We start from the raw sequence: 26,046 nt of genomic DNA, 5'->3' as shown, positions 1-26,046 counted from the left end.
TTCTTCACTGAACACTACTCTGGGTTCCCACGGGTCCTTGAAATCCTTGAAAGTTTGTGAATCTGGAAAAAAATAATAATAATAATAATTTCAAAGCCCTGGAAAGTTTTTGAAAATAAACACAGTGATGCAGGTCCTTGAAAGTTTGACTAAAATGATTGTATTGAAACATTTTTCATTCTGCCTATGATAAAACCGTGCTAGATGGTATGTCTTGTGAAGGAGCGCCACTGGTAGGAAGCTTTTTAGCTGTGTTTATGATCAATATGCATAACAGTGAACGTAAAATATGTATTTTAGGTATGGAAATTTCAGTTTTGATATTTGGGATATGGTCATTGCACTTGGGTACTACTTTAACCACCAACCAAGCAAACCACATCCCCCGCCCCGCCCACTGTCCTCTTTTTGGAAAACAAAAATATCACCCCACATGGCGTTAGTGATCGTGAACTACTAGCAGAAGAGAATCTATAGAATATTGCGCATGCGCGACTGAACGAATCACCCCCCCACCCCCCGAGACGACTCGTTCTTCTTGAGTCAGAATACAGTATAGGATGTACCGAATATTCTTCAGTTTTATGTAAAACAGAAATACAACAAATAGAATATCAGTTATCTGTCATATGGCCAAAAATGTATATGCAAAACAAAAACAAAAAACGCTCTCGCTCTCACTTGAAATGTGTCCTTAAATTTGAGGGTATTGAACCTTAAAAGTCCTTGAAAGGTCCTTGAATTTGAAGTAAATCAAGGTGTGGGAACCCTGACTACTTGAAACTTCGTAACTTCACTAGTTTTCAATTTAGTCATAGGGATTTTCTTGATTTATCAGAACTCTTTGCATTATGCTTGTCGATTCATTTCTGTATGAATGCAGCATAATAATTTGAGTTGCATTTTTTAAAGACATTCAGCACTCTGTTGCATCAGTATTTGCAAAGATAGAGTAACACATATTTAGCTGATTCGAGAGGTGTTAAGGTTAACCTGGGGTGCCTTAAAATATGATGATATATCATATACAGTCGTATAATCCCTGCAACTTTACAGTTACTTGATCATTTTTAACCACTAGGTGACAGCACCCCTAGATACTATGAATTATTAGTGCATCAAAACAAACTACATTTATTTTTAGGAATTTATTCAGACAGTATTTAGTCTCACCTGAGACCGTTTCCGTTTGCAGATTGAATTTGAGCACATTTGTCATTCTCACAACGTCAAGAAACTCAAATAGCTCACAGTCTGATCCATGTGATCGATTACAGCAGACTTGTTTTAAAGAACGACCTCGTTGTGCGACAAACAACATCTCACCGGACAATGAGTGTTTTTCTCCAGGGGGCGCTTGTTGGCTCAGAACGCAGAATTCTCCATTGAGACCCATTCAAATCTCAGTAGCATTTTTATGTATTTTAGAGACTTTTATCAACGTAAAAAGTATAATCGTTTCAATTTTAGATTAAATTATTACTTATTTCACAAATTAAAACGCATCGCGGCCAACGTTATAAAACGATATTGCTCGTTATCTTAAACATCGGTGATTGGTCCATCCTTACTAGCGGTGAGGAAAGTAACACGTGTCACGTGATATACTGTCAGCGTAATAGCTTAACAGCGGTATAGACATTAAATGTAAAACTAAAATAATATTAATAATTCCCAGTAAAATAATATTTTTATTGGCAGATTTGGCAGTGAGAACATTAATATCGATTAAATGCACAATTGCTATTTAAATAAACAGATCTATTTTTTAAGACCCAGCCTACCTGACCAATTATGGACAACTTCCGAACCAGTAACTTTAACATATGCTCATGAATCATGCCAGTGGCCCTTCTGCTCACTTGTTGAATTTCGGTAGACATCAGTGAAGTCTTGCTTGCATTACTCATGTCACTACTAGAGTAGGAAGTTAGTGAAAGCACTGCTGTGAACGCATGAGATGTTTTCTCTTTGATCCGAAACGACTTTGGTTTAAAGGCAATGGATTAAACGCCGGTCCTCAGGTAACGTAGTAATACTTCTGATACAGTAATTTATTCAAATGAATGTCTATATATTCAAATAAGTGAAAACGAAATATTTCAGTGTTGAATCATCTACCTTTTGGGACTGTCCCAGAAGTGAATGTGCATGTATTTGATTGCTGTTTATTCATTTTCATTTCCAATGTGTCTTGCATTTTTTGTTTACTTCTTCCATATTGTGCTTATTGGAACAGGCAGATATGATGGATCATGCATCTGTTTGTTTCATAACTACTGCATTCTTCACATTTTCAGTTGTCACTATTTAGACAGCAGCATTAGATCCTTCTTTGTGGAATTGAATGTTGTTTCATTGTTTGTGTTGTGGGAGGGACAATGTCTAATAATCTTTTGATAATTCGTCTTCAATAGGAAAAATTATTTTGTGTTGACACATTCCTTTTGTGAGTTTAAAAAAAGCTAAAACTACTTGTGCTTGGAATTATCTTTCATTGCCTTACTTTTACAGAGCACTAGATAGGTTCCCATTAAAATGAATTGGTCAAATTGTTTGGGAACCAGATGGATGGGTAAACGAGCTAGACAAACTCAGATGTGCATATATGGATTGTAAATATCATAAAGCGTTGCTCTGACAGGGCTGTATGTGGCTCTAGACTCACTATACAGCTGGGACTGACTATACAGGTGAAAGAAGTGATAATACTAATGGCCAATGGACCAAACGGAGGAAGTGTGTGAAGCATTATAAAACCACATGGATGACATTTGGACCACATCACCTTAACACTTCGCTCAAACCCAACATTACGTCCAGCTTTATTTTACTTAAGTTAATGATTAAATGTGAGTAAGTGGTTGTATCTCACGCCTAATTTAGCTGATGGCGGATTGCGCTCGAATTCAGTATAACCACAGATTGTCTTTTATTGGTCGCCATATTTGAAATGTCTTTCAGTGTAATCCAGCATTTAGGATTTTCAACAATGATTTCTTAGAATTAACCTTTGACCAAGAGATTGCATTTGGTGTTATGGCACCATTAACTAAAAAGTGAAAATGAAATCTAATGTTAATAATCTTTTTGCACTATTGGGGATTTTCTGAAATTGGATCCTAAATAGTTACTGAAATTAGTTCCTCAAGTAATTGGGAAAGTAATATATTGATAGTTCCTCAAAAGTGTCATCTCAAATAATAAATTGTGTAAATTGTCACTCGGTGTAGTTTAGACTTCAAGGGTGACAAACCTGTCATCAAGACTTGCTGTCTTATGTGTTAATCTAAATCAGACTATTTAGCACGATAGTTTTGAAGCTATTTTGACACAGACCAAGAATTATCTGTGGTGTTTCTCAAAACCACCAATGTGATACTTCGCAAGCCGTTTCCTCAAACTAGTTATTTGGCTGAAATCCAGTCCCTGATAATGGCTCAGACTTCAGTGTGAGATGCGTCCCAGACAGGTCAAGTTTTATAAAAATCTGTAGTGTCGCAAAAGTGAGACAGATTACGAGTATACTCGGCATGTAAGCATAATATCCTGAATCTTTAAATCTTACATTCATGATCACAGTAATTAGAACCATAAGAAGATTATGCATCTATTGCCTTTTAGAAATGATATATATATATACCTGCACACTGCTAAACTACATATACAATTACTCCAGTCTTCAGTGTCACAAGATCCTTCAGAAATCCCTCTTTTGGTGATTTAAGAAACATTTATTATTATTATTGATGTTGGAAATGGTGAAAGCCGTGGTACATTTTTTCTTCTCTTCTTAGACTACAAGCATTGTTGCTGTAGGTGGTTATAGTGTGTACTTGGTGCCTACCTACAAACCAAAACCAAAGTCAAAAAAGCCCATCCCAAGTCTTTCTGCCATCATTTGCCAGGTTGGCGTTTATGACGCACATGACACAATAGCATCTCAATTGATCATCATTTGCATCATTCATGTCCTCTCTGAAATCTAATTCTTCCTTGGGTCAGATTTGTTTAGACTTTATCCCAAACCCTATATTATGAGCAATAATAATAGTGATGCTTGCCTTAGCAAACACCCGTGTCTCTTTTCCATTACCACTGATTTGTGAAAAAACCCTGATGTGTAGCTGCAAAGTCAAATTATGCTTTCACACAAAGGGAGGCAGAGGGATGAGCTCGTGGCTTGAATTACACCCACAACATGTTAGGCCTGTTTAAAACCAATGAAAGATGTCTTTAGAGAAATACGGTCTGAGGTGAGTCACGAATCATAGGGCAGATTAATGGAAATCTCAAAGATGTGTTCTTGATTGATTGTTGACTCAATCAAGCTGAAAAAAGAACTGAAAAAAATCAATATATAGGCAAAGCAAATGTTTAGTCTCTTATTGATGATTAACATAACTGCTACATTGTTTTAGGATAGGCTTCCCAGCACCTCTAAGAAAACATAACTTAAGTATCTTAAGATATATACAGTATTTATGTATACTATGAAATAAATTACTTTATAGTTATTATGCATGCATCTTTAAAGAAATGCTGTATCTTTGAGAGACTTCATGAAATGTCAGTACTTTAAAAAATTCAATTGTCAGCACCACAGGAGCCACAAAAGGAAATGTAGAAAATGTTTACTTTAATGCCAGATCAAGTTGCATAAAGAAACATGCAGATTAAGACGCATCCGCTTCTTACATTCATTTTAAGACCGGGAACATGTGCTGTAAAAGTAAACTGGGTCAGTTTTGTGTCTAATTTACTTTCTCCTATTGTCCTTGCAGGTCTTGGTCACAAGCCAGCTCTAGTGTGTGAGAGAGAGGCCTTCGCGGCCAGCTTTACGAAATCCACCTAAACACACACTTCCATGGGTGATAAAAAGTCCATGATTGGGAGTTTGCGCCAAAAAGCCAAACTTTTCCGATACCCGCGGGCTGGCATCGACAAAAACCCCAACAAGCCAGAGGTGAGGGAAGAGCGCATGTTGGACCAGCGGACGAACACTCCTTTGTTGGACGTCCTGCAGAGGAGTCGGACGTCCTACCTAAAAAGCCCCGCCCACCAGCAGCCAGCTGACCTCAAGACTTCTTCAGCTTGCAAAAGTTGTCCTACCACCCCTGTGACTCTGCGAAAGAAAGGGGGCGGCACCGACCTCGCTGATTCGCTGGACTCGACCGGCTGGCCGTCGCAGGAGTCAGTCACTGATGCCCCGTCTGAGGAACACAAAATCTCCAAATCCACAGTTGAGATGGATCAGGTGCTGCGTCTGGGGGACACACAGCTTCCTTCATCAGAGAGCCTGGCTGAGGTTGGGTTAAGTTTTCTGTGACTCTGCTTTTTATGGGCAACATCTAGCATGATTGTGTTACACGAACCTGATGCTTTTGGTGAACTTAGTACTTCCTTGTGTTCTTTAAATTTTTATCAACTGCATATTTCTTAAAGATCACACAGATAACTTGCTTTTTTATTGAAATGGATTGCAGTTGCATGCATTTCAAGTAGCTTTCATTGCATTGGAAGGCTGATAGGATTTTAACTGAAAAGAAACATCTTTAATTCAAGTTAGACAATAAAATTGTATTTTGCCTGCTCACCTCCAGAGAACAGGGCAAAGCATCAGTCTATTGTGAAATGCAGTTCCTCTGAACACGAGCAAGTCATCACTGCAGGAACTTGTCATAACGTTTCAAAGCCCTAGAATGTGGTAACACACATTTAGAGCACACTTGTGCTTCTCCATTTGTTTAAAATGCAAATGAGCACCCGGGAAGTGTCAAACTACCTTTACGGTACTGTACAGCACCAAAAATAACAAAAAGGTGGAGGTAGATGTTTGCTAGTTATGTAACGCTGCTTCATTTTGCATTAGTGATCTTTCCCTTTAATCTTAATAGAGTTATCAAATGTTTTGATGCTGGATAGTATCCAAGAATATTTTCCTTTACGGGTGAGTCAGCTACTCGTTTTTCAAGGTGATTTGGCTTGTGATAGGATAAACATAGAATCACCTGATGTTGAACGATTAACTTGGGATTTTAAATGAGGAAGAAAAACCCTACACTGTGCTTTGTTTTTTATTAAAAGAACACGATCTTCAAAGGCTTTTCGAGTAAGCTGTTTTATAAGTGTGTTATATTTAAGGTTTTTGATGTTTCCTAGCAGTGGAAACTTATTAAACTAATTCAAGTTCTTTGTGTATTAGGCTTAGCATTCATTCTACCTGGGGCTAAGGAATTTTTAATAAAGATTTTAAGATATATGATCTTCAGTGTTATTCTAGAAATTTGTTCCATGAAATTAGAAGTCACCAATACAAAATAACAGTTTTTGACTACTTGAGACTGACTTTAGATAAATGAGGAAATTGTTTTACATCATTGATTCATGAATTAGTAGCTTTTGTATCGTATTTAGAAAATGAATTCACTCTTCCGTTTGTTCTGTTTGTGTTTGGGAAACAGAAGCTGCATTTTAACAGAAATGCTTCAGATACGGTCTCCCTACATGACAGTGAGCACAATAATGTAAGTATTAGCATGTTCAGTGTGTGTGTGTGTGTGTGTGTGTGTGTGTGTGTGTTTGTGTTTGCGTGCTCTTGTTTTTGTGACATATCAGGACACAACTCTGTATAATGACATGGGTATGACACAGGTATTACAAGGAGAGGGTGACTTATTTTCAAAATGCTTATAAATCACACAGAATTAGTTTTTTTTTTTTTTTTTTTTTTGAGAAAGTAAAAATGCACACAGTTTCCTTTGAGGGTTAGGGTTAGGTGTAGGGTTGGTGAAGGGCAATAGAATATACAGTTTCTACAGTATAAAAACCATTTAGCCTATGGGATGTCCCCACTTTATCACAAAAACAAATGTGTGTGTGTGTGATTTATTTTATTTTTTTCTTGAAGTCTACTATTACATGATATCAGAGGATGTTTAGCAGAATTCATGCAGCTGACATTGTACTTTAAATGCCCCTGAAATGGACCATACTGTGCGTAATCGTGTTCTTTTTCCCAAGCTGATACTGAAGGCTCAAGGTTTGCTCCCTGACCGTGTTAAAGTTTTAGCATGGAAGATGATGGCTCTGTAGCACTATATTTTTATGTGGCAAGGATAGAACAATATTGCACCCTTCACTTGCAGAACACAAGCTTCTAGAGGGCACCCAAGTCTGAAGTAAAGATTTCAGGTAAAGGGGTGCAGAGCCAGTGGTGGTTTTGTAGGCAAACGCCAAACAGCTACAGTTAGCCAGTGCAAATGGATAAACAGAGATGTGACGTGGGTTCTTTTCGGCTTGTTAAAGACTAATCTTGCAGCCGCCTTCTGTATTATTTTGTAGAGTTTACATAGAAGTGGCTGGAAGACCTGCCAAGAGAGCATTGCAATAGTCCAACCCGGACAGAACAAGAGTTGAAAAGCACATTCTGAAAGAAAGGGCCTGATCTTCCTAATGTTGTAAAAAAACAAATCTACAGGACTGGGCTGAGAAATGTTATAATTGATAAGTTTCAACCCCGACCCCCCCCCCCCCCCCCCCCCCCAAAAAAAAAGTTTGACCCCAAACTTTTGTATTATAGCATAAGAAAAAACTCAATATGCAAATACCACACTGACTTTTTAGCAAGTCCATTATGAATAATAAATGATAACACTATTAGTGTTAGTCAATGGGAGAAAGTTCTAAAAGATGTTAGTACTATATAAAGATAGTGTGTATTTGAGAAAGTCACCACTTCTATATTTTTCAGTGTTTTTAATGACCATTAATATTTTCAGTTCACTAAATTGAGTTCCTAAATGACAAAATTGCTGTTGTCTCTGCTTGACATGTCATGTCACACTATCCAGATATAGTGTCCATATGACTCTTGGTATCTCTCATATATATTTTTTTTAAATCAGATTCTGGACATGAAGGCAGAATCAGCAGGGGGGAATGAGCATCAGAGGCAAGCTCAGAAAACGTATCTGCTCACTATATGCCTGAAGGAGGGCCGAGGACTGGTCATTAGAGACCGCTGCGGTGAGTGTCAGATATCTGTGTATAAACGTAACACACCCTGAAACTCAACACACAGCCCTACATTTTAAGAACAATCAGTGGTTTTTGTATTAGTGCTTATTTGTTAAAGGTGTACCCATCAGTGGGAGTTAACACAGCAAAATGCATTAACGTGCTGAGTTTAGGCCAACATCCAAATACTTCCTTCCGGAGTTTACTGTGTAGAGACAAACGTAAATAAGATTTCAAAACATTGCTCTGTTTGTTTGAGTGGTCCAACATGTCTGCTACTGAATTAACCAATAGCGTGAGCTGAGGGTTGCGCTATTTCTAACAACCCATTTAGAGGGAAATTGACTTACATGTCTGAGGTTGGAAACCTCCTTGTTTTCTAATCATTATTTTTTGCAGGTTTGTTGAGTAACAGTAGTGGCATAGAAGTTATATACGTCAATATTACTAAAAAAATGATCGAGTGATAGTAGAAGAATGAACGCTGATCAACCGGCTTTGACAGTGTTACTAGGCTTTAAACAAACTTTATCACTCTTTGATCACTCATTTTTGCTTTAGTTGACTGCGTTAACTCCAGAACGTGTGCATTACTTTCATACTTGAGCCAACATTCCTCCCGGCACATTCAAACCTGTTTGCAGCCACGCCTGCATTGATGCAAGACGCACCTTGAACCTTCAAAACCTTGACTATTGTCTTTACTGGCACATGAGGCACTCATCTAAGACATGTAAAAACACAGAGAGGTGGAGACTAGGATATGCATTGGTAGACTTCCTCATCGGGAGTTCATTTACTGCTGTTTATTGTGTCTGTACTGCGTCATTGCTACGTGGCTCATTGAACAAGCTCCCTTCCTGTTTATAAGCCTGCATATTTTGCCTTAATTTCATGATTTGTGGTCGCAGGCTTTTTCAAAGCCATCCTGTTGTTAGGTTTTCTCAAGAAGGTGAAACCAATCTTAATTGATCCTCCTTTAGAAAAAGACTTGGATACTAAGATTAGGATACTTTTACTGAAGTTTTCATAGGCGTGTCTATTATATAAGAGAAGCTTGAGATTTTACAGCGAGTATTTGCACACCTGCCTTTGATATAGCCACATATCATATTACTGTGTTAAAGTCAACATGAATTTCTGATTGCAACTCGTTTTACTAATGTAAAGAATATCGGTAAATAGGATATTCAAATACACTACTGTTCAAAGGTTTGGTTTGTGGTCTGTGTTTTTCACCGAGCCTGAATTCATTTGATCAAAAATACAGTAAAATTCAATAGTGTTGTGTAATATTACTACAACTTAAAGTAACTTTAATATATATTTTAAACCTATCTGTCATCCAGAGCTGAATATTAAGCAGCCATTATTAAATCAAATAAATCCAATTTGTTTTCCAATTTTGAAGCATAAATAGCAAGCACTGATGGTTTAATCACAGTTAGACCAAGTATAAAGAGTTGCTTTTGAGTTGTGTTGCTTTTAAAGTGATAATCTACCAAAAACATTGCAATTGAAAATTGATGAGTAAATGATGACAAAATATTTATTTTTGGGTGAACTATGTCTTTAAAGTGAGGTGGATGAAGAGGTAAAGTTGGGAGTAACTGTGGACAGACCTTGTTCAAACATACTCCATGTCTCCCTCTACTGGTGCAACAGGGTTATTATCCAAACCATAGTCAACAAGGCAGGCTGAGTATGCTCATTACAGCCTTATTGAAGGCCCTGTTTGTATCCATTTTTATAGCACTTTAACCTACCAGAAGTTGTAGCATGTTGCAGCTGTTCTTGCTCTTTCAAAATGATAGTTTTCTCCGGAAGCGGCCTGGTTTTGCCTCACGCACTGATGTTGCACTTAAGTATTAACCACATCCTTGTCAAAGACAAACCCACACAAAGCCAACTGAGTTTACTTAACGTGTCATCTGACTGAAGGGAAAATGATAGGGACTGCACATGTTTTCACTGAAAAACTTGGCCGCATAGTTCACTGAAAGGTTATTAAAGAGATTAGATTGAAGGAATCCCTAAGGTTACATATTTATAGGTCAGGTTACTATTTTTGAATTGACAGTTGTTTAAAAATCTTGTTTAAATACAAATGTTCCAGGTTTTCTATCATCTGTTTCATATTTTTTTTACATATGTTGATTGATGTGTATCAATGGTAATGTCTTATGATGTAACCATCAAGTAACATGTAATATCATATTTTATTTGCACATTGAATACACATGAGTGAAGTGTTTAAATCATAATTTTTCAATATAACATTTTTAATATAGGCTACATTTTTAAGACCGGTAAGAATTGTTAGCAGGCATTTTGAATCATTTTTAAGATGCATTTTTTTTGTATGCATTTTGACATTTTCTACAAGGCTACACATGACATTCCCCACTAGCGAGGTAATAACAGCGCTGTTTAGAGACGCACAGAGGAAGTCTAATTCACACAAGCTCTCTCTCTCTCTCTCTCTAATAACTTTATTAATAACTGCATTAGAATACTATCAATGGCTTAAGCTTAAGCCTCCATTACCAGTTTTAAAATGATGCTTTAGAACCAGCAAAAGAGGCGATGGGTGAGATGAGAAGAAATAATCCTACTTACAATAGCAATTTAAGTACAAAAACCAGACGAATGCCTTTAAATATATCATCTGATCGATGTCTTGAGGTGTGGTAACCGAAGTATGAGCGGAATAATTGACTCTGAATTTGCATCATGGCCACCTCACCACATAGGATGGGTATTATTTTGCTAATAATTCAATGGTCCGTTGTCAATTATTCCTTACATATATGGTTTTCTATATATTCAAAAATGTGATTTATTCCTGTGATGTAAAGCTGAATTTTCAGCATCATTACTCCAGTCTTCAGGGTCACATGATCCTTCAGAAATCATTCTAATATGCTTATTTGCTCCTCAAGGAATGGTTTTTTATATTTTTGTGGAAAACACAATTTTTTCTGAATTTATTTTCTTTCTTTTTTTTTTTTTTCAAAAGAACAGCATTTACTTGAAATAGATTTTTTTTTTTTTTTTTTTTTTACATTATACATGTCCTGAACATTAATGCATTTACCATAGTAGATATATTTAAGCCATTGCTTATAATAACTGCATTGTAATTTATTTCTAGATTAGCAAATGCATATACTATAGTTAAGGAATATTGAAGAAAATTTGCAGATGGTTCATAAAACATTGCTCTCTCCATAGGCACAAGTGATCCATATGTGAAATTCAAACTGGACGGGAAGACCTTGTACAAAAGTAAAGTGGTGTATAAGAATCTCAGCCCTGTCTGGAATGAGACTTTCTCCTTCCCGATCCGCAACCTGGACCAGAAACTCTTCATCAAGGTACACGTTTACTTTACTGTGGCATGCATGCTTAAGCATTCACATTACACTTAGATAGCCACAGATATATTAAGCAGTCCCATCCACACATTATTCAGGTTTATGATCGAGATCTGACAACAGATGACTTCATGGGGTCCTGCGGTGTTGAGCTCAGTACACTGGAACTTGAAAAGTAGGTTGACTTGAAATGTTTGTCTTAAAGGTCAAAGCAGAAGCGTGGTTTCTGAGGCTTTTGTTCTGTCTGTTGTACAGGAGCAGCGAGATGGTGCTTCCATTAGACGACCCCAACAGTCTGGAGGACGATATGGGTGTCATTATCATCGACATCTGCTTATCTGTGAGGGACGGCAAAAACAAAAAACAAGTAAGCAACTTTATGTATTTAAAGAGCTGGTTAGGCAACCAAACTAACTCCACCAGCTAAATGTTTGCTGCTTATATATTCACATTATTTGTTTCTATTGTGAAGAGATGGGCCCAAAGGAAAAAAAGGAGCCTCAGGGTGAGAAGGATTAGTTTTAAATTACCTCTAATTGTTTGTTTTTTTTATTCTAGAGTGGTTGTGTCCGTGCTTTCTCGTAATTTATCCAAATACTTCCTGTAATAATATATTCAAAACAAATGATTCCTCAAACAATGATCCTGCTTTTTTATCTGGGGCCAGTCTATATGTTAATCTGCATGCAAATAACGCAATGAAGAATAAAACTAATCAAATTCACAACTAACATAGCAGTGGTTCTCAACTCTTGTTTTTTTTTTTTACATCTAATGTTGAAAGAACATGGCTTGTGGTTGGCAGACAACTTGTGTCCTGCTTTCTTAGATCATGCATATTTATTTTCATGTTTTTTTGAAAATGAGGCCATGCCGCAGAACCTGTCCATGCATAAAAGATACAATAACTGGGTTTTCCTTCATTTTGGAAGTTAAATATATTTATTTAGCTACATTTAAATATGCATGATTACATCATTAGCATGTACCGTATTTTTCGGACTATAAGTCGCACCTGAGTATAAGTCGCATCAGTCCAAAAATACGTCATTATGAGGAAAAAAAACATATATAAGTCGCACTGGACTTTAAGTCGCATTTATTTAGAACCAATAATCAAGAGAAAACATTACCGTCTACAGCCACGAGAGGGCGCTCTATGTTTTAGTGTAGACTACAGGAGCACTGAGCAGCATAGAGCGCCCTCTCGTGGCTGGAGACGGTAATGTTTTCTCTTGGTTCATTTCTCTCAGTTCATGTCAAGTTAATTTTGATAAATAAGTCGCACCTGACTATAAGTCGCAGGACCAGACAAACTATGAAAAAAAAGTGCGACTTGTAGTCCGAAAAATACGGTACAATTGTTTTCCCAGCTGTTGTAGTTGCATACCACTGCAATTATTATATCCAGAAGCTTTGCAGAAGTTCTCAATATCACATTTTAATATTTTTTTATTGATCTTCAGGGAAGTACAACCGAGCATAACAAGCGTCTCACAGAGTCAATGAAGAAGAGTCAACTCTGGACCGGGGTATATACAATCACTCTGGTGGAGGGGCGGGACTTACCACTGGACGGACAGGGGGACGTGTTTGTTCGCTTTAAACTGGGAGATCAGAAATATAAAAGCAAGGTATTTACTGAAAAAATCAGGAAGACCGGTTTAGTTCTTTTCGGATGTAGTTACAAATTCATTAACTTTCAATTCACAGAGTCAAGTGAAGAAGGTCAACACCCAGTGGAGAGAACGATTTGACTTCAACCAGTATCCTGATACATCCAGCATTCTGGAGTTTGAAGTGGTGGGAAAAGAGGGGCGGAGATATGAGGATTGTTATGGACAGTAAGTTTATGAGGTTTCTGAAGTACTCTGAGAATGTCTAATATTAGCAGAGTTTATTTACGGAAGCTGGCATGGTATCAGTTGCATAGGAATTTAATCTTATGTTGTTGACTTCACAGTTTACAGTAAGGAGCTGGAAGTGGAAGCAAGGAGAAAATAAATACATGTTAAAATGCATGCTAAAGTATAGTATCTTGTGGCAAAGTTATACAGTATTCAGTATTTCATCTCCTGTCGTGACTATATAAAACCTGTAAATACACATTGCAAGGATTCTATTTGTTACATGATAAATATCACTAATGGAAATATGCCAATAATATGCCAAGTAATTTTTACCATTCAGGCCTTTTTTATAGAAAGAAATTAATTGTTTGATTCCGGATGCATAAAATTGATCAAAAGTCACATTAAAGACCTTTTACAATGTTACAGAAATATATGCATTTTAAATAAACATTGTTCTGTTTAACTTTATAGTCATCAAAGAATCCAGAAAAAAGTAGAACAACTGTTTTCAACTAATAATAATAATAAAAGGGTCAGATAAATGTGATAAAATATACTGTAAAAAAGTATTTTAATTTCAATATTATATTAAATATGAATTGTAATAAATGTAAATATTATTTCACAATATTCCAATATTGTTTTTAGCAAGCGTAAGAGACTTTCAAACACATTGAAACATTTTTACAAGTTGTTTTACAACAAAGGGGAAGTTGTGGCCTAGTGGTTAGAGAGTTTGACTCCTAACCCTAAGGTTGTGGGTTTGAGTCTCAGGCCGGAAATACTACGACATAGGTGCTCTTGAGCAAGGCACCGAACCAACAACTGCCCCCTGAGTGTTGCTGCATACATGGCTGCCCACTGTGTGTGTGTGTGTGTGTGTGTGTGTGTGTGTGTGTGTCCGCGCACTTTGGATGGGTTTAATGCAGGGCACAAATTCTGAGTATGGGTCACTCTACTTGGCTGTATGTCATGTCACTTTGAAACTTTTACAGCTCAAATAACTTTTCAAGTCACATTTTTTATTATTAATGTAAGTGGTTTAACAGAAATGCAGTTTACATTCAGAGTGTGCAAACCTTGTCACATGAATTGTAAACAAAAATACAGGGAGACAAGTTCAAAATGATTTTCAGAGGGAAACCACACTATCCCACAAATACTAGATACAAACTTAGAACATTCATCTCAATAGAATTAATAATTTAGGGATGTCTTGCTGGTTTTGTGTTCAAGACCTGTTGTGTCTGTGTGCACATTGCAGGTGTGAGATCGACTTGTCTGGGCTGCCGTTGAATGAATCCACACTGTTTACACGTGAGCTGGACCCGGGCCGAGGCAGGGTGGTGTTGCTGGTGACCCCATCTCCCTGCACTGGAGCTTCCATCACGGATCTCGTCGCCCCTCCGCTGGAAGAGCCTCATGAGAGAGACAACATCCTGGTTAAATATGTACATTAAACCGATTTACCACAGTACTTCCTTATGCATGCTACAGAGTGCATACTTCATACTTTTGCATTAAAAAAAGAATGTTTAAATGTCTTACTATGGCATCTAAAAGAAAAAGAACAGATGAAAAATTAACAATATGCAGTCCTGATCTCGCAATTCTTTTTTTTTAATCTTGGCAGAGTTTCAGGAACTCCCTGAAGGATTTGAGAGATGTTGGTTTTCTTCAGGTTAAAGTGATCAAGGCCACTGACCTCATGGCTGCTGATCTAAATGGTATTATTTATTCTTTGTTGATTACAAAAGTCTTATTTTTTTAGTCGCGAGCAAGGCTGTGAGCATCAACGACCACATTCACTGGATCTTCTGTGTATTTTTAGGAAAGAGTGACCCATTTTGTGTTCTGGAATTGGGAAACAACCGGTTGCAGACCCACACCATATACAAGACCCTCAACCCTGAGTGGAATAAAGTCTTTACATTGTCAGTATCAGCATTTATTAATGTACTCTACCATGCATAACTTAATGGTCAGTAAGATTAACATTAATTAATAAAAAAAAAAAAAACTTTGATAATATGATTTCTTGAGCACCAATTTAACATATTAGAATGATTTCTAAAGGCTCATTTGACACTGAAGACAATAAAAATGGCTTTACCGTACATTTAAAAATGTATTGAAAATTGTTATTTTAAATTGCAGTTGTTCACAATATTACTGTTTTCGTGAGGTTAAGAGAAACATTAAATAATCTTACAAACCACAACCTTTTGAACAATATTATATATATTATTCTGTACAATTAAATTAATAGTGATATTTATTCCAATTCTGTTGTTGACCAGCCCGGTCAAAGACATTCATGAGGTTCTGGAAGTGACCGTGTTTGATGAGGATGGAGACAAAGCCCCAGATTTCTTGGGGAAGGTGGCCCTTCCTTTACTCTCGGTTAGTGCAGAACATTGACATAATTGACTTAAATACCTACATTTTTCTTAAATTTCAGATCAATGGTGTGGAAAACATCTTAATTGAATTGGAATTTCTATATTAATATGTTTGAGTTTTTATTTAATTTTTTAATTCCAACAGATACGTAACGGTCAGCAGGTTGCTTGTCCTCTGAGGAAAGAGAATTTGGGAGGACTGTTTAAAGGAACCATAGTACTGGAGCTGGAAGTCATTTTCAATTCTGTGAGTCTTTTTCTGAGAGAATACACCTTTATTCAAAAGTTCAGTATGATCAGGCAAGCAGAATATGAAACAGCCAAGACACATTTATTAATATAGCACTTTTTTACCCGTTTAGATTGCTTCACATTCACATGCATATATAAATATCATATGTGACCCTGGAGCACAAACCAGTTTAAATCGCTGGGGTGTGTTTGTAGCAAAAGCCAAAAGTTTTTTGGGTCAAAATTATAGATTTTTCTTTTATGCCAAAAATCATTAGGATATTAAGTAAAGATCATGTTCCATGAAGATATTTTGTAAATTTACTTCTGTAAATATATCAAAACTTAATTTTTGATTAGTAATATGCATTGCAAAGAACTTCAATTGAACAACTTCAAATTGATTTTCTCAGAATTTAGATATTTTTACACCCTCAGATTCCAGATATTCAAATAGTTGTATATCGGCCAAATATTGTCAGATCATAAAAAACCAATCAAAAAAAGGAAAGCTTATTTCTTCAGTTTTGAGAGAAATCTCAGTTGTTGTTTTTTTTAAATGGACCCTTATGACTGGTTTTGTGGTCCAGGGCCACATATATTAAAGTCCATCAGTTGTGAACAAATTTAATTTCAGCTATTAAAGCAGCTCTACAGAAGATCTCATGCCATTATTTAACTCAGAAATACTGAGCTCAGATACATTTGCAGCCACTTATGTATAATGTCAGGTGTACAGTAGCTGTAAAATAGTTATGCTCAGAGACTGTATATTTAACTCTTTCCCCACAAGCATTTTTGAGGTGCCAGCCACCGCAATATACCAAAATAAAGATCTGAGCCTCTACTTTTAAACAATGTTTTATTCTAGCTTAAAGCATTCCTTTTTTTATCAACACTTGAATATAGGTAGGTTTTATAAAAATGAAAAAAGAAAAGGCTGAAAAAAATAAATTTATTTATATATATATATATATAATATATTCAGTATGATTATCAAAGCATAATTCCAGTAATTCTCTTCCATCAACACCTCCAAAACTTGCAGAGACATATGGTCAATGGTGGGGATAGTTAATAGTTGACATTTTTCAATTCCTTGGCCAGATCAAAGCAAGCATCAGGACCTTCACACCTAGAGAACAGAAGTTTATGGAGGACAATGCCAAGTTTTCTAAGAAGGTATGATGTTCAGAAAGATCGTAGCATCAGTAGAGTATACTATAAGTTGGGTAACATCCACACGGAAGTGTGTCCGTGTATGAGCTGCTAACTATGTGACAACCACCAGGTTCTTGCCAGGAATGTTGTTCGCGTGAGGAATCTTTATCGAGCCGTGTGCCACACCAACCAGTTCATCAAGAGCTGTTTCCAGTGGGAAAGTGTGCAGAGGAGCATCATAGCATTTCTGGTTAGAAATTCATTCAGTCAATTCATGATAGATTAATTCGATGAAATGCTAGGTTACTTTTTAAAGCAGCTTACCTTGCAAATAACTCTGATAGTTAATCATGTATGTATGAACTGTTAATAGAAGAATTGCGATTATGTAAATGCATGACGAATATGTCACCCTTCATTAGTCTCGGTCTTCATGAATGCCTGAATCCTGCATGTGTTTTCCTTCAGGTCTTTGTTCTCACTGTGTGGTACTGGGATTTCTACATGCTGCCCATGTTCATGGTTCTTCTCATTTTGTGGAACTATCTCCAGATCGCCTCTGAGAGAGTCACCAGAGACCTAGTGGGTGAATTTTTTATTTTATTTAAAATTTCATTTCAGTTTCATTGCAGAATATCAACCAGAGTAAGAATTAGGTTTAGCATTTGTGTTTGTGATTTTGATACTGAATGGAAATGTGATAGGCTTACTATTGTTCCCTCAGACATAATGTAATGGCTTTGTTTTAAAAAAATACAATAAAATAATTTGCAGGACACCATGGAGTTATGTGAAGAGGAAGATGAAGATGAAAAGGTATAACTCTTTCCTTTTAAGAAAACTGCTTGCATTCATTTATTCCAGTAACTAAGCATGACATTGTATCTCTTTGGCCTTTTGAAATGTTTCTTCTTGTAGGAATCAGAAAGAAAAGGTTTGATGGAGAAAATTCACATGGTTCAGGAGATTGTCATTATGGTCCAGAACCTTCTGGAGGCTATTGCAAGCTTTGGTGAAAGAATAAAGAAGTACGTGTCGTTTTCACCCCTTCATTCTCACTTTAAAAGTTTGTTAGTTTGTAATGAGTATTAAGAGAAAATTGTTAATTGCATAATATATACACAACTGTTCAAATGTTTGGAGTTTTTTTTTTTTATGTTTCTGAAAGAAGTTTGATATATCTTCCCCAAGACTTTTTATTTAATTAAAAAACTGCAGTATTATGAAATGGCAAACTTTTGGATGATAGTGAATGTGTAAATAGATTTTACAGTATTTACTCAATGTTGAATGATTTGTAACGTCTGAAGTTGTACGTTATCCACTGTCTGTACATTTTGAAACCGAACCGAAGGGGAACTACAACTTCTGTTAAATAGTTAAAGCATGCAACTATTGTTCAACGACAATAATCAGAAGAATCTAAAATTTGCCACTTCCTGTTATATCTGTTGCTAGTCAATAAACTACAGTAGCATTCAAACAGTAGAGATATTCAAAATAATGCATGCACATTAGCATTGATGCGCCAAATTCAAACTTTTTCTTTTTTTCTCCCCAGTACATTCAACTGGTCAGTCCCGTTCTTGTCTAATCTGGCCTTTCTGGTTCTCCTCATGGCTACAGTGATCACTTACTTTATTCCAGTACGCTACATTATTTTATTATGGGGTAAGATACCAGCTGTGTTACTCTCAAGCACTAAGAAATGTGTGAGAATTCTCTTTATAATCATTAAGCACGTTTATGGAAAATATTGAAGGTTTTATTTTTATTAATTTTTTTATTTTTTAGGTATACATAAATTTACAAAGAAACTGCGGAATCCATATGCCATTGAAAACAATGAGGTGATGGATTTCCTCTCCAGAGTGCCTTCAGATGTCCAAATGGTAATTAACACAATCGGTTTCAATTTTTTTTTATCCTGTAATGTAATAATGTTTTGTGTATGAATGAGGCTATTGGCTAATTATGTATACAATGTATTTCATTTAAAATGTATGTTATAATTAAAGATAATACCAATATAACTGACCAAATTATAGCAATATTATTTATAATATAAGGTTGTACACCTAAAGAATTGAAGTCCTTTTATTCTACATACTATTATTCAACACAATAATCAACAGCATTCTCACTCACCTCATATTTTGCATTGCGGTTGTTTAAGAGCTACCATATTTTTCGGACTATAAGTCGCACCTGAGTATAAGTCGCATCAGTCCAAAAATACGTCATGACGAGGAAAAAAACATATAAGTCGCACTGGACTATAAGTCGCATTTATTTAGAACCAAGAGAAAACATTACCGTCTACAGCCACGAGAGGGCGCTCTATGTTTTCAGTGTAGACTACAGGAGCACTCAGCAGCATAGAGCGCCGTCTCGCGGCTGTAGACGGTAATGTTTTCTATTGGTTCATGTCTCTTGGTTCATTTCTCTCAGTTCATGTCAAATTAATTTTGATAAGTCGCACCTGACTTTAAGTCACAGGACCAGCAAAACTATGAAAAAAGTGCGACTTATAGTCTGGAAAATACGGTAATAAAGTTGAACAAAAAATATATACCGTATTTTCCGGACTATAAGTCGCACTTTTTTTCATAGGTTTGCTGGTCCTGTGACTTATAGTCGGGTGCGACTTATTTATCAAAAATAATTTGACATGAACCAAGAGAAAACCTTACCGTCTACAGCCGCGAGAGGGCGCTCTATGCTGCTCAGTGCTCCTGTAGTCTACACTGAAGACATAGAGCCCCCTCTTGCGACTGTAGACGGTAATGTTTTCTCTTGGTTCTTGGTTCTAAATAAATGCGACTTATAGTCCAGTGCGACTTGTATGTTTTTTCCTCATCATGACGTATTTTTGGACTGATGCGACTTAAACTCAGGTCCGACTTATAGTCCAAAAAATATGGTATGCATAAATCAGTTCAAGAATGCACTGCCTTTTATGAGTTTGCTTATTTGTCTGGAAGATTAGTAAAAAAACAACTATACTGAAATTTGAAATACATTTATTTCATGCTAAGTATACTTCAAATACATTTGCATGTGTATGTACTCAATAAATAATTACCCTGCAATTGTACTTTTGGGCAATTAAACTGGTATTCTTAAAATCTGATCATTTGAACAACTAATAATTGTGCTAATGATAAACTAACGATATACTGAAGTATATTTGATTATGCTAACGTGGACCTTGGTACACTTGAAATATCTTGCATTTAAAGAATGATATTGTTCAAAGATCATACAATCCTCATCAACAGTGATATTAAAACACATTTTAGGCTTAATATTAAAACATGTGCATTGTGGGTTCTCATTCTTCTTCTTTCTTTTTTCAGGCACAGTACACTGAATTGAGCAGCTGTAGTTTCCACAGTCCTTGCAGGAGAAGAAAAGCATCTCCTTGACACTAGAATGAGAAACGCTGGTCTCCTGAGAACATTCTGTGTGAAGAGACTTCGAAGGTGCCAGGAATCGACGGCCAGGGATTGATTTCAGCATGGATTTTATAGGTGAATTGCAGTTGATCTGCTTATTTTATTTTAGCGAACTGAAATCATCTCCCTCAGATGGTCCGGTCTTCACTGCTGGGTCGTGCTGAAGCACCATGGTTAATAACACAGACGCATATCAACACTTACAGCAGCACTGAGGCATGAAGAGATGTAACTAAGATAAACTGAATGGTTAAAGTGTAGGATATCTTAGATGCAATTCCTGACCGACACATTGTGTAAAGTGCAGTGCTTTGCTGTTTTATACTTGATTCATTTCTTAATTTTGTCTTATCAGACTTGTAAAAATCTTTTGTAAAGTCACATTCTCTACAAGCTTATTTTTGTCAAACTGAAATTATATTGTATCATAGCATTTTCCAAATGTGGTTTAATTTTCTCTTTTTTTATTTAAAAAAACACATTGATTTCAAAGTCTTTTTAATCTATCATTTGCATTTTAATTATTGCAGACAAAATGCATGAAATTGAATACATTTTAAGTGCCTTTGACAAACTCTAGGTGTAAATAGTTTTGTTTAACTACATTTTCCTGTCAAAGTTTGCCTTTTGTGCAATATAAGGTTCTAGATGTTTTTGTTTTTAAGTAGTAATTGTAAAACGTAAGTACACGTCTGATTTGTATTATACAGATTTTTACAGATTGACCTCTGCTCACATGAACATTATGAATATATCAGATGTTTCTGTACTCTTTGATATTCCGTTTTGTATCATGGTCATTTCACAGTAAACATTTACTACATTTGATGACAGAGATGTGTTCATGTTCTTAAGATCTTATAAAACTGAACAAACACAGGCACTGCTAAATGAGTTTACATGAATGCCGATCTACAAGGAAGAATGTAGAGAAAGCAATATAATGCCTTCAGATTCGGTTCCACAGTGGTTGTTTGAGAATATTCAGCCACATAGTGGCAGTGTTTTCCTTTAAAGGGATCCCGTTCTGCAGTTCATCCACTGCACAGCTGATCTGTCTATCTAGCTATTGTAGAAAAAAAAAGGGATAGTTCACACAAAATTGAAAATGGTGCTGAAAGCATGGCATATTTTTGCAGGCCGAAACCCTGTAACTTAGAAACTCTGTAACTTCGGTTCAGTTGTCCCAAAGTCATTTCATGTTTTATTCTACAACATAAAATAGAGTAACTCACCTACTCATTAATCGAATAGTTTCAACAGCATGTTAATTCTCATAGTCTGAAATCCTGAAAGTAGATCTCTTGAGAAATACACTGAATACTTTTCTAAACCAGCTCACGGAAACACATTTTCAGTGAAAATCTGGCTCTTAACACCATGTAATCAGCCCGTCTCTGAACTATTTTGGGTTTGAACACTCCCACTGTGTTTGGATAATGAGAGGGCTTCTGTGAAAGAGCTGGAGAGCTAAGAACGAAAGTCTGAAATAGACTTTCCTCACTACAAATACTACATTTAGTGATGTGCAAATAAACAGGACTCGCGACAGAATGGGCGGAAAGACGTTTTCATCCTTTCTGAAAACTAAAATTCCTTTTGGTAAAGCACCCATAATTAGTTCCTTTTAGCATTTCGCCATTAGCAGAGGACGTCACGTCTGGCCACAAAGATGAAGCCCCGTGGATCATCAAAAGATCAAAATGAGATAAATGAAAACAAGATCATAACTATCATGCCTCTAGACACACTCCAGTTCAGCCTGAGCAGAACACGACTAATCATGTGAGGAACAGCAAACTCTAGACAGGCTGGAAGTCAATAGTTTGATTCAATTTTCCATCTGTCTGCCTATGATTAACACTGTAAAGCCCGACATACTGTATGAAATAATAGTCGAGTTTTTCAGAAACGGGAGTTTGTTGAATCTTTAGAGAAAATATAAAAAAAGAAAAAATTGCAAGTTTTTGAGTATCACAATTTGATACATCAGACTTGTATGATTAATTTAATGTAATTTAAATATACTTAATGACAAAAAAAAAAAAAAACATCTCACATTCAAAGACCCAAACTAAGCAAAAATGTGCAATTTGGTGCAGTTGCTTATATGGGCAAATTCTGATGGCTTATAATGTAGATCAATAAGAACTTGAAAATGAATGCATATTAATATTAATATTTTTCACTTCCCAATAATATGGCTTAGATTATTTAAAGTTTAAAGCTTAGTTTAATGATCAAAGTATGCTTTTATTATAGGGGCAAAACAATGCTATTCAATTCAGTGATTGAGAGATGAACAAATAAACTCAAAAGCCTGTTTTGACATAATTTGTTAATAAAAAAAAGAAAAAAAAGAATGGATAATAAAAATAAAAAGGTGCTCATCTTGAAATATTACTAAAAAATATTAAAAAGTATTCTTATGTTTATTTATTTTTTTAAATCTGTAAAGTTTTGCAGCAAAAGGACATGAATGACCATTTGTATATTATACTAAAAAAGCCATGTAATTGGTAAAACAGTATGACTATCAATCAGACGACAGTAGTAGATTGTGTATCATATGTATGGCATGTAGAAATTTTGATCATGTTGATAATTTAGATGCCTAAGAAATTTGCATAACAAATGCAGGTTTAGACTTAACCTTGTAAAGTCTCATTATGAGACTTTATAGGGTTAAGTTTAACTTCCATGTATAGATTTAAGAGAGTCAACCTGATGTGAACAACAACAGCAATTGACGTTGTGGATTGAAAATATCTGAGGTGGCGTTTTCTTGCTCTTTGTCTCTGAAGTCGGTCAAGCTGTGGCACTGAAAGTAAAACACGAACTAGGGAAAGATTGCATCTGCTGTCTGTGTATGAAGGGAGCTCCAGAGCGGCCCCTGAAGAGCCCGGAAACAGCCTTCTTTCTCCTGTTTCCTCACAAGACACACTGGGTAGCAGATGGGGCTTCATTCCCCGAGGAGGAAGTGAAGGGGGGAGAGGAGAGGATGATGGGGGAAAGGAGGGGTCCAAACACCTACAGCATTCCCCTCTCCTCTGCCTTTCTCCAAGCTAAAGGAATCTAGGCCAGACACAGAAGAAAGAGAGAGAGAGTGAAATGGACAAGGCCTTTTCTGGGCATTGTGGGAATAAAGGTATAACGCCAGAGGCTGACGGATCTTTCAGGGCCGACTCAACACAGTGATCCAAATCAAATGGAATTTGACAATCTGTAATTCTATAGAACTCTACCTGAAAACTGTACCAACTGATGAAGCAGAGCAGTAACCAAGCTCTGGAAATAAAAGTAGGATATAAACACATGTACTGAAACGTATAAAAACAAGCTGAAAACAAGCTACATTTACTTGACAGAATCCCATGATGAGAAGTCTTTTTTTTTTTTTATCTCCCAAAGATCAATTCTAACATTTTTCAAAATATCGAGATTAAAAAAAGGCACAATTTTCTTTTTTTATATTATCATTTTTAATCCTGAAGAGGAAACAGGTCGTCCATACTTCTCTTATGTCAGGTCGCTTCTTCGCTAAACAGATCATGTTTTATTTTGCACACCTGCCTTTTATTATGGTATCTATTTCATATTTATGCACATACAACCAGCCAATAAATAAATAAACAAGTAAACTATGCTTGGTCACTTTACAGGTTACATTGTTGGCAATAAACACACACACTTCAATCGCTGCTTTACCAAATGATGAAGACACACGCATGTCATCTAACCTGAACATTAAGTCAACCTCCTCCTGTTCAAAACCTCCTGACTTCATTCCACTTACATTTCCTTGCAGGACATTGATAGCAGTTAAACTCTGAGAGGATTAGACTTAACCCCTTTAGTTCCAGGCCAGTGAGCAATCATTTGAAGTGGAGTGTTCTTGCATTTCTGCGTTTAATGTTTGACAGGGCATTCCCGTGATGTGTTCTGGGTCTCAGACACAGATAATCCCGTGCACTTTAATTCTAAAGCGCCAGCCTTTGGTCTGAGCGTAGGTGGGTGAGATCAGAAACCGCTCCTGAAGGACAGCGCTGTGTCCTTCTTGTTTGCTCACAAATCTAAATCAGTGTTCGCTGTTTATTGCTCAGACTTAGGGCTAGTCTTTTGGACAAAACGGCAGATACTAAACAACTTCCAAGTGGATATAATGTGAAGATAGTGGAGGATTCAAATTCAAGATAAGTGGTAAAACAACTTTGACTGATGTGGTGGAGGGGGGTGTCAGGTCTGGACAGTGACTGTTGTGCAAAGGCCAGCTAGCCAGTTCAGTTTCTGAACAGATAAACATGCATTAACAATCATGCACAGCTTTTAATGGACACTTCTGTACCAAGTACAAATAATGTGGAAGACCTGAAAACAATCCACAGCAAACATGTAAATCAGACTCAGTAAACATTCAAACATTAGTGCAACACTTCCTTCATTAACTTTAGAATTGCATTTAAAGTGAAGCAAAAAAATACAGTTTATAATAGAAAAAAAAGCCACTTTTTTATGTTGCAACTGATGGATTCATAAAAGACAATGGATCTTTTGTGCCTGTGAAATTTCACTATGTGACAGCACATAATTCATCTATTTATATTTATTCATACCAACTGTAGACTTTGACTCCTCTGTGACAGAAAGCTGTAAAACACACAAACACCTGAAACAAGAGATGCAGAAATCAAAAAAGGAAATACATTTATATCATCCTCAAATCCTCATTTTTCAGATTCCATTCCTTTACTGAAGGCAGCTCATCAGTTTACTCCATCATTACGATTGTAGGAGTTCACAAGAACTGCTAACGAACTGTCTGAACTGTCACGTATGATGAGGGAGTCAAAACCATGACACTGAAATCTGCTGGAGCTCTGTTTGTTAGAGATGCACACAGATCATTAGAGTTTGGAGGTCTTAACGGTGGCTTTAATGCCACTGAAGCGTAGGGACAGTTTGTTCCCTTCACACCCCTTCATTAGCTCAATGTGCCCTCATTTCTGCAGAAACTGTCCCTACGGTTCGGCACGAAGTCATGGTTAGATGAGATTGTATTGCACTCATTTGAACACAAATGTATGGATGTAAACACAGTCATATAGAAAATGTTTGGGTTTAATGTTTAAAGAATGATGTTGAAGAATGTTGTGAAATATTATTCCGATTTAAAATGAGTGTTTTCTGTTTTAATATATTTTAAAATGTAATATATTCCTGTAATGCAAAGCTAAATTTCCAGCATCATTCCTACAGTCTTCAGTGTCACATGATCCTTCAGAAATCACTTTAATATGCTGATATGCTGTTCATGAAATATTACTGATTATTAATAATGTCGAAAACAACTGTACTGCTTAATTTTATAATGAAAACAAGATGAAACCACTTGTCTTTCTGTTTTGTAACTAATAGCAATGAAATGCTGACATTTTTAGTGTGACTCTAGTATCTTTAGTACTCTAGTAATTTTTTATAGTATACATATTTTTAGCATTTTTCAAAATTCTAAATATTCCATTCTATTTTACAATAAAAGTAACCA

General features: G+C 36.2%; 1 protein-coding gene across 2 annotated transcripts; it reads left to right on the top strand.

The window, feature by feature from the left end:
- The first annotated feature begins 1,856 nt into the window (after positions 1–1,856).
- On the top strand, positions 1,857–21,334 carry LOC127961316 (multiple C2 and transmembrane domain-containing protein 2). 2 transcript variants are annotated; one of them, XM_052560377.1, is made up of 23 exons: positions 1,857–2,024; positions 4,785–5,308; positions 6,465–6,527; positions 7,908–8,028; positions 11,254–11,396; positions 11,495–11,571; positions 11,652–11,763; positions 11,869–11,901; positions 12,863–13,030; positions 13,110–13,240; positions 14,514–14,700; positions 14,883–14,976; positions 15,081–15,183; positions 15,550–15,652; positions 15,797–15,898; positions 16,990–17,064; positions 17,174–17,293; positions 17,512–17,625; positions 17,818–17,859; positions 17,962–18,071; positions 18,605–18,714; positions 18,838–18,935; positions 20,403–21,334. In XM_052560377.1, exons 2-23 carry the CDS (start codon positions 4,868–4,870, stop codon positions 20,469–20,471), a joined length of 2,616 nt encoding a protein of 871 aa, XP_052416337.1. In that variant the 5' UTR covers positions 1,857–2,024; positions 4,785–4,867; the 3' UTR covers positions 20,472–21,334. The 2 variants fall into 2 exon arrangements, with proteins under 2 accessions (XP_052416337.1, XP_052416338.1); XM_052560378.1 differs by lacking the exon at positions 11,869–11,901.
- The last annotated feature ends 4,712 nt before the right edge of the window (positions 21,335–26,046 follow it).

Source organism: Carassius gibelio, chromosome B7, assembly GCF_023724105.1.
Source record: "Carassius gibelio isolate Cgi1373 ecotype wild population from Czech Republic chromosome B7, carGib1.2-hapl.c, whole genome shotgun sequence".
Classification (NCBI taxonomy): domain Eukaryota; kingdom Metazoa; phylum Chordata; class Actinopteri; order Cypriniformes; family Cyprinidae; genus Carassius; species Carassius gibelio.
Note: the sequence above shows the minus strand (reverse complement) of the source record. Positions and strands in the feature narration are given on the sequence as shown.